Source organism: Vigna umbellata, chromosome 5, assembly GCF_029865625.1.
Source record: "Vigna umbellata cultivar VRB3 chromosome 5, Vumbellata_1.0, whole genome shotgun sequence".
NCBI lineage: Eukaryota > Viridiplantae > Streptophyta > Magnoliopsida > Fabales > Fabaceae > Vigna > Vigna umbellata.
Genome location: NC_142169.1, coordinates 20,056,531 through 20,073,137, shown reverse-complemented (window position 1 = coordinate 20,073,137; position 16,607 = coordinate 20,056,531). Strand labels below are relative to the sequence as shown.

Genomic DNA, 16,607 nt, shown 5'->3' with positions numbered 1-16,607 from the left:
GTTTATGCGTGGGTGTGTGTGTCTATGTGTCTGTGTGTGTCTGTGTGTGTGTGTCTGTGTTTGTGTGTCTGTGTGTGTATGTGCTTGTGTGTAACCTGTTAAAGTATCAAATTTTAGTTGTGAAAAATACCTTATTATGATTCTAATATTAAGAGGTAGTTAATATATATATATATATTCTTGTGCTTATATGCTTTTAAGGATATTATTTTAATCTTATTATTTGTTTACTAAAGCTTGTTATAATTCATCGAGTTACGAAACATTTCAGTTCATATATTAACAATAATATTGGTAATAAAATACAATTATGTAAATTCTTATATTATAAAGTTATATATTTTATTATTATGAAGATATACATATCAATAAAATAACATGTTTAATTTAAAATATTGAGATAATGTTAAACATTAGTTATATTTATTATAACATGTTTTTAAAAATTACGAAAAAAAGTTACAACTTTATGTATGATATTTTTGCCCATGTATTATATAATTTTTAATCACGTTCTTATCTTTATTAAATACGGTGTATACTTATTATAATTACAATTCACACACTAAATAATCTAATTAGTTTCTAATGTTTTACTGATTTTGAGGCATTTTAAAATTCAATGTTTTTTAAATGCTGTTATCTTTATTTCATAAAAAGTTAAATATAAAAAAATCATTAATATACAAAAATATTACAACTTTTTTCTAGTTTTTCTTTACATTATAATTAAACTGAAATGGTTTAATAATCTGAACTACTATTCGTAAACTAACAGTCTTTTGCACATATCACTACATTTATCCCTGAGACATCCAATACATATATAGTTAGTAAAAATAAATAAAAATCTAGCATTGAAGTTCAACTTGCAATTATATCTATATATGAATTTCTGAATTAATTATAAAAATTATATCCAAAGTTTATTAATTTCTTCATATGCAATATTTTATTATAGAATATACATTAAAAAAATGATTTGTGTGATTTGTGTGATCACACACATTAACGTGGTGAAAAAAAGTAGTACCATATAGCATTACAATGTTGTCTAAAATAGTTAGTAGTAACGAAAAGATCGGTGGAATTTGAAAGATCGTTAGAGCAATGCTTGTTTCATGGATGAAGAGAGAGAGAGAGGGGAGAGAGGCGAGAAGGTGTGAGAAAATGAGATTGTAAGAAAAAAAAGGAAGGAACTTCAGAAGGGAAATTCAATTCCCTTCTTGTTGTTCCCCTACCACGGCCAATTGATCTCGCGGTGAGGAACAATAATCCAGAACATTAAGCAAAAGTCTTAATTCAATACCACGAAACAAATGCAAGTGGATTTTTGCTGACAGAGGTGATCATTGCAACAACATCATCTTCAACCACGATTCCTGCCACCAAAACAATAATAAAATGGCCTCTCGCTCCTCGTCTATCGCCACCTCAATTCCACCTTCCGGCGTCAAGAGAAGGCTCTACCAAGTTTGGAAAGGAAACAATGTACACTTTTTTCCCTTCAAATTTTATACACCATCTATACTCTTTCCGTCACTTAATGTTTCTCTTAAAGGGTATAATTGATTCATCAAATTCTTTATTTAGGAAGTAGTCTATTAGGTATAATAATTTCACTATATTGTGATGTAATTTAATTATGCATAATTAACGTTTTTGTTGTCAGAAATTTCTCTGTGGTGGAAGATTAGTTTTCGGTCAGGATGCATCATCTCTTTTTCTAACATCGTTCCTGATTGGAGGTCCTGCAATTACATTTTGCATAAGAATGCTATTATCATTAAAGAAAGAAGACCCTCACTTTAGCAACCCTGTACTAATTGGAGGAGTGGTTCTCACAGTTTTGGTTGGTAAAGTTGAAAGGTTTTGCCTTATCAATATTGAGTGTTTAACATGGGAATGGTATTCTTAACATCATTTAATTGGTTTTAACAGGTTTTTGTTTTTCTCTTCATGACATCTAGTAGAGATCCAGGCATTATCCCCAGAAATGCACAACCACCTGAATTAGATGAACCTTTAGACATAAACACACCATCCATGGAATGGATAAACAATAAGGCCCCTAATTTGAAGTTTCCCAGAGTGAAAGATATGACTGTTAATGGTCACACAGTAAAGGTGAAATTTTGTGACACTTGTTTGTTGTATCGTCCGCCACGTGCCTCTCATTGTTCTATTTGCAACAATTGTGTGCAAAAGTTTGATCATCATTGCCCTTGGGTTGGTCAGTGCATTGCATCGGTAAGTTTCCCTACTTATCTACAACATTAATGTTTGTTTCTTTTATCTGCTTTTGCAGAAGTTTTGAATATACTGATATGCACTATTACAGATCACAGATTAACACGTAATGTATGTTTATTGAATTTGATAACAAATGAACTTAGAACATGTATTGATATATGCCTTTTTTTTTCTTCAAAAGAACCTAACTTTGTTCCTTTTCGTTCTTGTTTCTGCAGCGTAACTATCCATTCTTCATTTTGTTCATATCAACATCAACCTTGTTGTGTATATATGTGTTTGCTTTTTCTTGGGTTAACCTTCTCCGACAGAAGGGTAGATTGTGGGTCAACATGTCACATGATGTTCTATCAGTTACTCTCATTGTTTATTGCTTCATAGCTGTTTGGTTCGTGGGAGGGCTAACGGTTTTCCATCTTTATTTGATTTCCACCAACCAGGTATTCATTTCTTTTTCCATTGAACATTAATATTTGCAACATTCATATAATGGTTTCTTATTGCATGTACATGTGATTATCTTAGAATTGGTCATTAGTTATATAATTTAATTTATGCATACTATTATTCTTACTTATATATTTAAGAATATTGGACTACTGCAGTAATTAAACATACAAATATATTTCTCATTATTTAATCAAAGTTGAGTTTTAGCATGATTTATTTGTAGCAAATTCATCATCTGCTTCATTATTTAATGAATATGTGTATTGTGTCTTGATCTTTACGTATGCTTTATCTGTAAAGCCTCACATACTTTCTCATCACTTTGTATTGTGGAAAAGAGTATTTTGACACTCTTGAAAAAAAATTACTCCCACTTTACAACCCACTTTAATAATATAACAATGTATATTGAGATTTTAAATTAAAAAATAATGCTAAACATGGTTAAAAAATTATTATTTAGGGTTGTGAAGTGAATGTTTTGGAAAGAATGATACTCTTTTTCTAGGGTTGCTAAACATAGTCAAAATAATACTACCATACTCACTTTTTTTTATCTTGTCTTTTGTTACAGACAACCTATGAGAATTTTCGGTACCGATACGATAAGAAGGAAAATCCATATACAAAGGGAATAATGCGAAACTTCAAAGAACTTTCCTGTGGTAGGATCCCAAAATCATTGATAAATTTCAGAGAATGGGTTGTGGTTGAGGATGATATTCCAGATGAATCGTATACTTCAGATTTGGAAAGAGGTTTTATAAGCTCAAAGCACAAATTTGACATGGAAATGGGAACAATGTATGGCAAAGATGGTATGCGAGTTCCTCCCATCTTGAAGGAACTGGATTATAGTGGCATTGATGATACTTTAAAGAAAAAAGCAGGAGAAAAAGAAGGTGAATATGATATTTTTGTTCCTGCTGAACAAACTAAATCCAAAACTGGAGGAGCCAATGCACAAGAAGAGAAGCAGTGATTCTGTTGGTTCTTTGAAGGTATTTAAAATATATTACTTTTGCCCTAAACAGTCAATGATCAAGAACTTGCAACAGATTTGCAGAACTTGTTAGTCACAGAAGCTTGAGGACTCGAATGATTTAAAATAACTGTCGTTGATGCAGATTCTTTTGGCATATTCTGATAGGGAATGGACTCTGAGGTTAGAATGTTGATTTTCTGATGAATGAAGAAACATGCAAAAGGGTACAAGTGGTTTCATTTATAATGGAACTTCTAAAGTGAATGAAACAAATGACATGTCTCAATGGAAACTTAGATATTTTCAATGCTGAGAGAGAAAAAAAAAAGTGACTAGTTACAAAAACTGACATATGTTCACATATGAATGCAGGATCTATAAATGAATGAAGGAGTTAGATTAATCAACGATGAACAATTTTATTCCCTTTCTTAAAGTTAGTTAGGATGCTAGATTTTGTCTGCAATTCCAATTGTTTTGTTATAGCATGGAATAAGAGTAATATTATATCCTTTCACTTAATTATAAAACAAATAAATAAAAAGTAAATACAATTATTAGAATTAGAAGAATTTAGAATTGTTAAAAGAAAATACCTTTAATTTTTTATTTATTTTCCTTCTATATTAGTTGAAATTTATTACAAATTACAAACAATTGCGTATGCTTGTTTTGTAAATTTTAATATATTTTAATTAATAACAAGAATGTGTTATTAGCACTTTCCTTTAGTGGTAAAACTTTTATTTTTGAATTTCAAATTTGTTACTAACACATACTGGAAGAAATAAGGTTAATGTCTTTTTATTGTAATATCTATGCAAATTGTATTTTTGTAACTAGAAAATATTATATGCATATTTTCTTTGTCTACTTTAAGCAATAATGACAGATTCTGTAGAGATAAAAGTTCACATATTATATAATTCCTTATGTAAGAAATAAATGAACTTTTTTTTTTCTTTTTCAAAATATAACAAATATATGGACCACTTTCATATGTATTAATGAAGAGTTATCTTTATACTCTTAATTTATAGTTAAATTTATTAATAAAATGTTAACTCATTTTTTATGCAAGTAGATGCAATATTGGTCTATTAACGATAAAAAAAAAAACTCCCAATCTTGGAGTGAAAAAACGCTTATCCATTGAATTATATAGTCTTTTTAAATATTATCGCTACTTAAGTTATTTATTTATTAGACATTTGTAAAATAAAAATTAAATTTCAGACATTATATAACTAAAATTAATTAACTCACCCATTTCTTTTTTATCGAACATGGGAAATCAACTATTCTTTTTATATAAAATATAAACGTTGTTGTTAGTTCTTTTGTTTGTTTGTTTTTTTTTCATTTCGGTACATTATTAATTTTTTAAATTCTCAATGGTAATTTGGATTTTAAAAGGGTTCCTTTTTTATTATTTATAATAAAAACGTTAAATATATTATAGAGTTTGTTAAAATGTTAAATATTTTAGTTAAAAGCATCGGAATGAATTTTTATAAACTATAAACTTTGTATTGAAATTTTTTAGACTTTGTTAATGAACTTTAATCATGTTTATTAACTATTTAATGTTATAGTTGAATTAAATAATAAATCTTTATAAAAGCATAAAATACCATCATAACAGTAAACAATATTTATACTACTCACACTTTTACCTATATATACTAGTTGAGTAAAAATATATTTACTCGCATATGTTTATTATAAGAAAAATTAAATATTTATAATTACATATATTTGGTGTTGGTAAAAATTAAAAAATCCAAAAATGTTATAAGATTTCTTTGCGTCATCGTTTTGCTGCAGTGGTTTCGGACCAATCATGAGTGCACAAGTAGGGTTTGCTCTTTTGTCTTCGTGTGACAGTGACACAGGTTCAGTTTTGGCTAAGCGGTTATCTTCGAGCTTAGCGCGACTTGTCCGTTATCTTTCTTTCTGCATTTACTTTCTGATTTTAGTTGTTTTCTAGTTTTCTTGGGTTTTGGCCTCCTCTTAGTTTCCCCGGTGCTTTGGCAGGCTGGTGGTGACTAAATTGTTTTCTTTTTCTTCTTTTTCTGGCACTCTAGGTGTTTGTTGAAAAGGAAAGGGTTCGCTGGTTGTGGTGGAGTGTATTGCTTTCATTCTCTGGTGTGCCCTCTATCTGTTTGTGTTTTTGCTTCATTCTTTTTCCGGTTCTTAAGGATATGGGGTCAGATTTTTTGGGTTTTGCCATTCCTTGGGAGTGTTTACAACAAGGGGTTGGTATTTCTCCTCCCAAATCTACTTAGGCAGTTGGTATGAATGCATAAAAGAAAACTTTTGCCCAGGTCTTACACAATGCCTGTAATATTCCTTTTTTTCAATTGCCACCTCTTTGCATTAAAGGCGACATGGTAGCGCTCCAAGTGGCTGAAGAAGACTACCTTGCGAGGTTGGACGAATGAAAAAATCATCTACTGGGAGAGTGATTCTCCCTAATGGTGATAAGTCTTTAACTCATCTTTAGCTATGCAGAGAGTTGGCCAAACCTTGGAAGTCCCTTGGATCTTGGAAAGTCATCCCTCTTGGAAAAGAATTCTCTGAATTTGCTTTTAGTTCCGTAGAGGACATGATTATGAGTTTTAACCATTGGATCTTGGAACCTCTCTCCGGGTACGTTAAGACTTTTCATGGTCCCAAATTTTTGCGCCCACTATGAAATTAACCAAAAAATCTGTGGCCTACCGCTTGAATATTGGAAGCCTAGGCGACCATTTCAATTGCTAGGGGCATTAGTATCCTCTTATCTTTGGATGACAACACTATGATGAAGACATAAGGTTTCTTTGCTCGTGTGCTTGTTGACGTGGATCTTTCGATCGAGCTACCAAATCAACTTTGGATTAAAAGACCAGGGTTCACTTTTTGTTGCAGACATGGAGTATGAGAAACTTCCTCCCTTCTATTCTATTTGCAATGTGATAGATCACTATATTGACAATTGAAAAAGGCAATCCAATGGGCATAGCGGGATTAAGAACACTTTATGTTTATGTTCCTAAGCCACAATTTGAAAAGGTTTTATATCCATTTGGATGGTATGGGGAAAAAATTGTTTCTGCTGGTAAAAGTGTTCCTGACCACGACAGAAATGGGGAAACTTTTTCTAAAAACCAAATGGTTGAATGGAATACATGCCTGCGCTTGAGCCTATCACTTTGGTAGAAAAAGAAAATGAGGTTGACTATCAAAACAATCAACATGTTGATTCTGTTATTCATCATTCTGAATCTCATCAGAATTTTACAGTAGCAGAGAATTTGTATCATAATGATCAGCATATGGATTGTGGTTGTGAAGACCCTGAGAATGATGCTGCCAAAAAGAATGATAGAAACGAGGTTCAATTTAAGAAAGTTCCAGCTGATTCTGCGATGGCTTGTCAGTTTAACAAGGATTGTGACACTCCTTTTTAGATCTATCTGTTGATATAGAAGAGTGTTGAAGTTTAAAGATTTGATGATTACAAGCTTGAAGATTTGATATTTGATGCTTCCAACTACAATATGCTAGTTGACAATGATGCAGGTGTTAAAGATGTTGATCTTGTGTTTGATCTCAGGTTTGGATTGTAATTTTTGGTTTCAATGCTCTAAGTTCAGCATGGTCAATGACGAGCACAAAGTCCGATCAAACTGCCATTCTACTTACAACATAAAGTTGACTACAATTCGATCAAAGGGTCAATTACAATCGTGACAAGTTCACTCCATCGACTAATCAAGCTTATGAGCTTGAGAGGCTTGTATATATACCCGATCCAACAAATATGTTAAAAAACGTGGTCTAACAAGATTCATTCAACATTATTGACCTAAAATGATTAAATAATATTCATAGAAATATTTGTTGAAGCAGTAATGGTATAATAACATAACATATATGGTCAAATTTCGATAGTTTAATTACATCATAAATATCTTTTTATATCATATATCAACATAATATATCATTAATCTGGTTAAATAATATATTACTGTTATTATCATCTGATTTATCATAAATATGATAAGTTCTTATTATATTTTATTTTATAACTGATCTTACATGGTATTTTTTGTAAGAGGTGCAATCACATTCTCATATTTACTATTGTATTAATAGATCATAAAATTCTCTTACTTTTACAAGTATCAAAGAGTGTTTTACGTGTGAATTTTCTTTATCTATTCCAGCCGTCATTAACATTCAAGTTATCAACATCATCATATTTACCATTAATCATCATTAAAATTTTAGATCAGATTTATCTTACATGGGACTTGTTTTTTCAGTACCTTGGCCTTTTGCTTTTCGATATTTTTTGCATTTCTTAAAAGTATATGATTTTTATCATTCATCGTGTAAGTTTTTATTTTATTGCATATTATACTTATGAGAAAAATAATACAGAGAGACAACATAATTTTCTAAGACGAAGGTTGTTTGGAAGATTTAATGATGAGCTATAAATAAATATTTATGGGTGTTATTTAATCTATAATTTTCATGATTGCTGATGTATTTTAGAACAAAAAAGAAAAAACCACGTATGATAGAATTTAAGAATGTTATGAGAAACGGAAAAGGAAAGGTTGTAGTGTTGTAAAGAAACATTCCGCGCGTAAAAGCCGCGAAGAATTGGGAAATCAGTTCAGAACACCAGAAGAGGAAGAGAGAAAGAGAAAGAGAAAGAGAAGAAAATAATAAGAGAAGGAAAGAAAAGGTAAGAAACTTCGAGGAAGGAATTGATTAGAAAAGGATCATCGAGATTGTCATCTTCCAACGATCCCTTCAACCCCACAAATTTTCTCGTTTTGATTTGGTGTCACAGCTTGATTCTCAATTGCTGCCATTCCAAACATCTCTTTGTTCTCTCTCTCTCTCTCTCTCTCTCTCTCTCTCTCTCTCTCTCTCTTTCTATCTCTATCTCTTGTTCTCTCTTCTCTTTCTCTCTCTTTCATCTGCCTTGTCTCTTTCCACTGCAGAAGGAGACTCGTAAGGAAAGCCAGAACATTTTGGATTTTTAAGAGGATTTTTGTTTGAGTTGGGACTTGAATTGGGTTTATGGGTTTTATCAAGGCATTAGGGTGCAATTTTGATTGCACACGAGGTGTTGCTGCCATGGCTGGAAACAGAAATCCAGAAATTGGGGTTTCTCCTAGCAATGTGGGTCAGCAACAAAAGAGGGTCTATCAAGGTTGGAGGAAAGGCAACGTGAGATTATATTTCAACTTTTGTTTTGAATTGGTTTTCATGTCTCACAACTGGATTTTGATCATGAATGAATTGTGTTTGGTCACAATTCAATCTTTGTTTGAATTGTTGTACTTGTTTGTCCATGCCTCAATCATGTTTTGTTGATTTTTTATATTAATAGATTGCCTCTTACGTCGTGATTCAATATCTTTTTAGTTGTGGAATGTTTCTTCCAACATGATGAATGTTGCTTTTGATCGAGAATTTCAATTGTATCGATGCTTGCTTGATCGCTTTAGAGGGTTGATGGTAAATTAGGGACAAAAATTAATGCTTGCAAATCGGGGATTAATCTTGTGTAATCATTTTTATGTAAATGTGAATCCATGATGTTTTTTCATTTATTTGCTTTTTTAATCGGCAAATGTGAATAGATGATGTTTGGATGATTTTAGCCTATTATGTACCGGTGCCACTTCAACGGGAACACTTTTCTTTTGGTCAATATTTCATTTCAATAGATGAATTTGACATGGCTGTGGATTTTTTAAGCTTCTATATGTCTACCATATGAAAGTTATTACCTTGATGTTTTTGGTAGAAAAGTGATGGGAAAACAACACAATACTATCCATTATGCATCGGATAAAATTCTTCTAACTTTCTAGAATCTATGAGGAGCAATAATTAATTAAGGAAAATGACAGTTGAACAACCATTTTTGACAACATTTAGACACGCGCACACGTGTCTAAATTTGAGTGGTCCATTTTCATTTAATTTTTCCAACTGGACCACTCAAATTTAGACACGTGTGCGCGTGTCTAAATGTTGTCAAAAATGGTTGTTCAAATATCATTTTCCATTAATTAATAACAACAATAAATCCCCAAAATAAAATATCAAAGACACCATAATTATGAAAAACCTCTCAATTTAAGGATAAAAAATACAAGTTGGACAAACTAAAGAAATATTTTCATTATGATCAACCAATGATACAAAGAATTCTTAATTACTTGCACAAACTAGTGTTAACTCTAAATCAAATATCAAAGCTACAAAGTTTACAAAAGTGAAAAACAAAGAAAGAAGAACTATCAAATTAATACTACTTTTCAAGGCAACTTCAGTATTGCCAAGTAGTATTCAAGAAGGTAGATAGGGCTAAAGTAACCCTGAGTCGTCTCCCAACGAACACGAAATTGCTTTTGAATATCTGACTCTTATGTTATGCAATGCTTATGAATAAAAATGATGTTTGGAGAATGTTTAAAGAACAATTAATAAACTTAAAAACAGTTACAATGAAATAGGCTAATTCCACTGTTTTTCCAAGATAGATTCATCATCGGTTATTCACGGATAATTGTTCAATTGATTATTGTTTAAGTTTCAAATTAATTAAAGTACATTCTTAATTAATTTGAGGGCGAGCATGCATTTAACCAAAGTAAATTCTCAATCAAATGCAAAACCTTTCTAGATTATTCACAATAAATTCAACCAAAGTACATTCTCAATCAAATTCTATTGTGTTTAATCATATCTATTCTTAAATCTCCTAACCAAATTAAAAGCTAATCAATCAAAGTAAATTCTCAATTGATTATAGTTGAAATTATTACTAATCAATCAAAGTACATTCTCAATTGAAAGTAAAAACCATTTAATCATATGAAAGTTTCTAAATTAAATCAAAGTAGATTCTCAATTAAACCTAGAAACCCTAGAACTCATATAATCAATATGCATGTAGATTCAAACACATTATGATGGAAAAATCTTTGCTTTTAATTTGATAGAGAGATGAAAGACATAGAGAGAACAACTTAAATCAATAATCAAAATAAACAATTGCATTAACTCAATCTAACCTCAGAATCCATAATGGAATTATAGCAGAATTAGCCCTAGATGCTTAGCTCTCCATCAATGGAGTTGAATACAAGATGAAAGAAAAGTGAGAGGAGTATGAAAGAATGAATGTCTGAAGTGAAGTCCCCTTGGTCTCTTTATATAGGCTTGATTGGGCTTGGACTCTGAATATTCAGTTGATAAAATCTTTTATCTTATATCTTCCAAATAACTAAAAGATTTAAATAATTATAACATTATTTGGAAGATATTTTCTGTTGATATTCCCAAATTAAATTAATTCAACAACTGAATTTTATATTTTTTTTTATCTTTTCTGACTTTCCAAAATTGCACAAATACCCTGAAATTTCCTCTATCTGCATTTTAGCCCCTTCTGAGTTTCTGAAATTGCAAGAAAACCCCTCAGTTGACCAGATTTGACCAGACTTAAGCAGTGTTGACCAGCTTTGACCAGAGAAGGACGCGCCCAATGGGAGCTCGACACGTGTCAGGCTCCTCCCTACCCAAAATTAGGGTTCAGAATTGGGGAAATTGCTCCGCACTGCGTTTTCGCTTCCCTCCGCCGCTGCTCGCGTTTCTGCGTTTCTGGTTCTTGATTGGTTTTCTGTTTGCAGGTTTGGGATTGGAGATGACGGCGAGGATGCGCGATGATAGGTGTGCGGCAGTGACGGACGCGATTTGGTGGTGATGGTTTGATGTAGTCGCGGCGGCAAGGATGGAGGAGAAGGCTTCGCGATTTGGTTTCGAAAATGGAGAAGATGAAGATGGTTGTGCCAAGCTTTCGTCAATGGAGGAGAGGTGCGATGAAGGTCGCGGTGGCTGGTGCGTGTGAGAAGAGTGGTGTCGCGGCGCGCCATGGAGATGCGAAGAAGATGATGGAGGTTGCGGATGATGATGCGTGACGGAGGCGGAGCGGCAACCCGGTTGATGGTGGCGGCGCGGATGGAGAGGCACCGTGGTGGTCTGTTGATGCGCCGGCGAGAAAGGAAGGAGATGATGTTCTGGCCGTGCGGCGACTTGCGGCATTGGCGGGAGCGGCGGAAGCGGAACGGCGGCTGACGGCACTGGCGGCTAGGGTTTCTGTGGAGAAGGTGGAAGATGATGCTCATGGGTTAGGGCTGACGTGGCATGATCTGGTGGACTCTAGCTTAGGAGGGGTATGGGTAGGGAAATTTAGGAGGTGTATTTAGAATAGGGTTACTGTTTGGCTTAGTATTGGGCCTGTTTAAGAGAAGAGGGGTGTATGTAAGGAAATTGGGAGGTGCAAGGGTAAAAGTTGTCTGTTTGGTCCATCTGTACATTATTTTCCAAATAAAACCTGATTTTGGGCCTTGAATTGCCATTTGGACCAATAAAACTTATATTCTCAGCTGCACAAATAAACATTAGAACATCCAAGAATAATTTATGCGTTAAAACTTACTTTTTACCTCTCTTTATTTCCCAAACCCAATAATTTCAATCATCACAAATTCACTTAAAATCAACCATTTAAACACAATTATCCCATCAAAATTTTAATTTTCAAACATAAATGTGGGCATAAATATGCACTCATCAAGAACTCTAAAAATAGAGCTATTGTGTTGGGTTGATATCTCTAATCTCAGACATCCAATCAAATAGTGAATGAATCCCGAATCTTCATTTTATCGAGACTGCATAGTGAAAAATTATGCAAAATTTTCTCTAACAAGCTGTGTGGCTATCTGTTTTGAGACTCAAAGGACACTCACACACTGTGGCAGACCCTTCACTTAACTTAAGTGAGTTAAAAATGTGATTACCACAATTTTCAACTTTTTGACTTTTTGGCATAGTTTAGAGCCCAAACCCAACGAAAAGTAATAGAATATTATGTAGATAATTGGATATCTTGCAGCAATAACAAGCATGTTATACTTACTAATTCTTCTTTGTTTGACTTTTTTCAGAAGTTTTTATTTGGTGTGAGGATGATATTTGGTCCAGATATAGCGTCCCTACTTCTTACAACATTCCTGATTGTTGCACCTGCAATTGCATTTTGTGTAAAAATATATCTTCAAATCAAGAAGAATGATGACTTTTCTCATGAATTTTGGTTTCTTGTAGTGGTTGTGGGTGCAATTCTCACTATTTTGGTAAATACCATTGACATTTAATTCCTGGAGAGTTTGCATAAACTAGTTGTCATCTTATGCATCTTTCTACCATTTTCTCTTGTGTATTGTCTTTTTTCAACTACAGAATGGTAATACAACTTTTTAATATGCATAGTTGCCCAACAACCCATGCAGGATTTAATTTTCCTCCTCATAACAAATGTGAGAGATCCTGGAATTGTCCCTAGAAATTCAAGACCTCTTGAATTTGACGATACATTTGATATACCTACCTCTTCCATGGAATCGATTAATCTCACAACCCCTCATCTGAAACTAGCTCCAACAAAAGATGTTGTTGTTAATGGTCACATAGAGAAAGTAGAGTTTTGTGATATGTGCTTGCTTTATAGACCTCTTAGTACTACTCATTGTTCTATATGCAACAATTGTATCGAGGGATATGATCATCATTGTGGGGGCGTTGGCCGGTGCATTGGAAGAGTAAGTCCACTATACTGTAACAAGTGAAGCTTCAAACTTTGAATGAGATATTGTTACATATTTTTATCCAAATTTCTTTTATGCTACTGGGATATCAGTTCAAAAGAATTATTGAATAAACTTTAGAGTAGGCAATACTTATCTTCTAATCTATTTGATGACTACAACACAAGTGAGTGAAGTTAGTGATGTTAGTATGTGTCTACAATTGCCATGACATCTATGTTCTGTAAGGTTACAATCTTTTCTAAACACTCCAAAGATAGATCTAATCAATTGACACTTAAACCGCACAAATGAGTGTTAATAAGTTCATTATGTTATTTTCTTATTCTACAAGAAAAACATGAAGACCCGTCTTCTTTTTGGAGACCCTCTTCCTTGGCTTCATTTGTTAGAAACAGAAACATGTTTTTTTTTTATACTACACAGATGTCTACTTCATTTTAGTTCTTGAACTAAGGGTTTTCTGACATAATTGCAGCGTAACTATCGATACTTCGTCATGTTCATTTCAACATCAACCATTTTGTGCCTATACGTCTTCGTGTTCACTTGTATCAGTGTTTCCCGGCAAAATGTTTGGAGGACAATATCACATGATTATTTAGCAGATTTTCTGATTGTATATTGCTTTCTAGCTGGTTGGTTTCTTGGTGTCCTCTCAATTTTCCATTCATATCTCATTTGTACAAACCAAACATATGATGAACTGAAGAGGAGGGAGGGTGAGTCCCTTCCACATCCCCCTCCTGCAGAAGTACCTGTTGGGTCTACTGAGGAGGAGGTTCATCTGATGGGTTAATGAGTCTTTCACCTTTATATATTGCCCTACTTTCTCATTTCTATTTAATGTGGGACTTAGACCCACACTTCGATTTCCAACATGACCTTGACATATAATTATTTTTTGGTACACTCGAAATTTATATATTTAGTAATTGTTATTAATACAGTAAAAATTAATATATAATTTAATATAATTATAACTAGAAAAAGAAATCAAACCTATCTTAAAAAATTGTTTTTCATTTGAGATTCTTGTATTCATCAATAATTGAATTATAACTAAAACTTTTAGCTATTTTTTTTCAATTTAAACAATTCTATTGATAAGAAATTCATCTTTCATTATTTATTTAATTTTTGTAGTTGTTTATCTAGTGACATGATCCTTTTGATGTCGAGAATGGTCATAACGTACAACATAAGTAGAATTAAATTCAAGAATATCAATGTCATGTTCAGAAAACAACTTTACACCTTTCAGTAAGTTTTACCAACCATTCTTTCTTAAGAAAGACAATAAGTAATCACTTTCATTAATTGGAAAATCAATATAAACTCAAATGAAGAGAACATATTAAGTGCAACAATCAATATATCCCGAGACTGATTCTACAAAGCTTAACAAAGACAATAAATAATCACTTTTAACAAATGTAAAATCAATATGAACTCAAATGAAGAGAACATATTAAATGTAGGATCATCATCACCCCTTTAAGAATAAGTTGATCCATCAACAATAATTTTTTGAAGAGCCAGACAAGATGCATTATATAGCATCATCACATTACAAAGGAATAAAAATGTGAGCTCCAAACCTCCCTTGAAGGAACCACCCAAGCAAGTTGTAGTCTATGAGCAAAATAATGCACATAATAAGCATAAGGATTGTCATTAAGGAATAATGCTTGTAATCCATTCTATTCTCCCTTCATATTAATAGCACCATCATATGCTTGACCACATATATTAGAAACATCAAGATTATGCTTAGAGAGAACAACACTTAATTCCTTTTTTAGAGTGATAATTGATGTATCTTTAACATGCACAATATCAAAATCGTTCTTTTCTATTACCAACCTTATCTACAAATCTCAAAACAATAGTCATTTTCTCTCTTTTTAGATTCATCACGTGTTTCATCAACAATTATGCAAAATTTAAAATCTCTAATTTCTTCTTGAATGTGAATTTTTACTTTTCTAGAAAAAAATGTGTAAGATTTTTTTTTCTAAATATGATGTGAAATATACTTTTCAATATATGGAGCATTTTCAACCACAACTTGTGTCATTTTATCATTATATGATGCTAGAAGTTTAATCATCTCAAGAAATTTACCTCTTTTACTTATCCTATGGTATTTCCTCATGGCCTCTAAATGCATAAGCTTGAAATACTAGTCAACAAAGTGTATCGATAGTGGTTTTAAGTCATAAACATTCTGGCAAACTTGCTCTAAACTTTGAACATTTATAATGTTATTAATGTGCATAGATTGATTGAACAAGTCTTCATAAGCTTTCATTTCATTGTTATGCGATTAGTAAGGACCATCTCCAATGTGATTGAGAAATGCACATTATTTTTCCTGTATTAACCTTTTTTTTTCATTATCTAAAACCTTATTTAGTAAACACATATGACCTAGGACAACCAACCACTTTGAACTAAATAAATAGCATGCTAAACATAAGTTGCATCGTTAGTAAAGCAATACTCTAGGTAAGAAGGAAATTTTTTAAACCAATTAGATTGAAATCTCCTTGCATGTTTCTCCTTAGAAAGAGGATAGTTTTCAAGTCATATTTGATATTGACCCCATTTTAAATAAGCTTTTCTAACTTTATCTCTTTGACTCATTGGATATTTTCATATTTGAGAATATTTTCTTGAATGACATTTCAAAGAATTAACATGAAACTCCTCACTTGTATTTCCTTAAGGGCTCCTCAATAATATCATGCTTCAAAATATGTAAAGAAGTTGAATTTATTTGTTTTCAGTTTCACCAGTTAAAAAAAATAAAATTATTCTTGTATTCTTCATAAATATACCTGTTTTTCTTAAAACAAATGTTTAAGATTAAAAAATAATTTATCATAATCTAAAAAAAAATTAGAAACGTAATTACTAAAAGAAAAATATATAATAATCAAGTCACAGTTAAAAACTAATTATAAAAAAAAACACATAATACATTTTTTTTCTATATTCATAAAAAATAATATACAAAAAGTTCATGAGATAAAAAAAAATATAATGTCAATTATTAAACTAATATTTCATCATCAGTTGAGATAAAAGAGAATAACTTTTTTTCTTCGAGAATGGAAGATAACATATGATAAATGAAAGCAAAGATAATAAGTTTCTGTCTAACTTCCTTTTTTTCTCGAGAAAAAAAAACAGGTGAGAGTAAGAAATGAGTATAATATGTG

At 32.0% G+C, this 16,607-nt stretch overlaps 3 protein-coding genes and 1 pseudogene across 3 annotated transcripts; 3 read left to right on the top strand and 1 right to left on the bottom strand.

The window, feature by feature from the left end:
- Window positions 1–1,275: 1,275 nt before the first annotated feature.
- Window positions 1,276–4,002, top strand: LOC124841884 (putative protein S-acyltransferase 1). The gene is made up of 5 exons (XM_047318262.2): window positions 1,276–1,491; window positions 1,673–1,852; window positions 1,942–2,250; window positions 2,472–2,693; window positions 3,278–4,002. Exons 1-5 carry the CDS (start codon window positions 1,405–1,407, stop codon window positions 3,683–3,685), a joined length of 1,206 nt encoding a protein of 401 aa, XP_047174218.2. The 5' UTR covers window positions 1,276–1,404; the 3' UTR covers window positions 3,686–4,002.
- Window positions 4,003–5,892: 1,890 nt separating this feature from the next.
- LOC148197903 (zinc ion binding / nucleic acid binding protein) lies at window positions 5,893–7,445 on the top strand. Its single transcript, XM_088115671.1, is given in 6 exon segments — window positions 5,893–5,946; window positions 6,001–6,142; window positions 6,145–6,308; window positions 6,310–6,433; window positions 6,436–6,590; window positions 6,592–7,445. Coding segments are annotated over 6 exon segments (720 nt in total). The 3' UTR covers window positions 6,673–7,445.
- Window positions 7,446–8,830: 1,385 nt separating this feature from the next.
- On the top strand, window positions 8,831–14,179 carry LOC148197902 (putative protein S-acyltransferase 4). Its single transcript, XM_088115669.1, has 4 exons — window positions 8,831–8,923; window positions 12,721–12,909; window positions 13,066–13,374; window positions 13,859–14,179. Exons 1-4 carry the CDS (start codon window positions 8,831–8,833, stop codon window positions 14,177–14,179), a joined length of 912 nt encoding a protein of 303 aa, XP_087971795.1.
- A 904-nt stretch (window positions 14,180–15,083) lies between these two features.
- Window positions 15,084–15,694, bottom strand: LOC148197901 (uncharacterized; annotated as a pseudogene).
- Window positions 15,695–16,607: the final 913 nt, after the last annotated feature.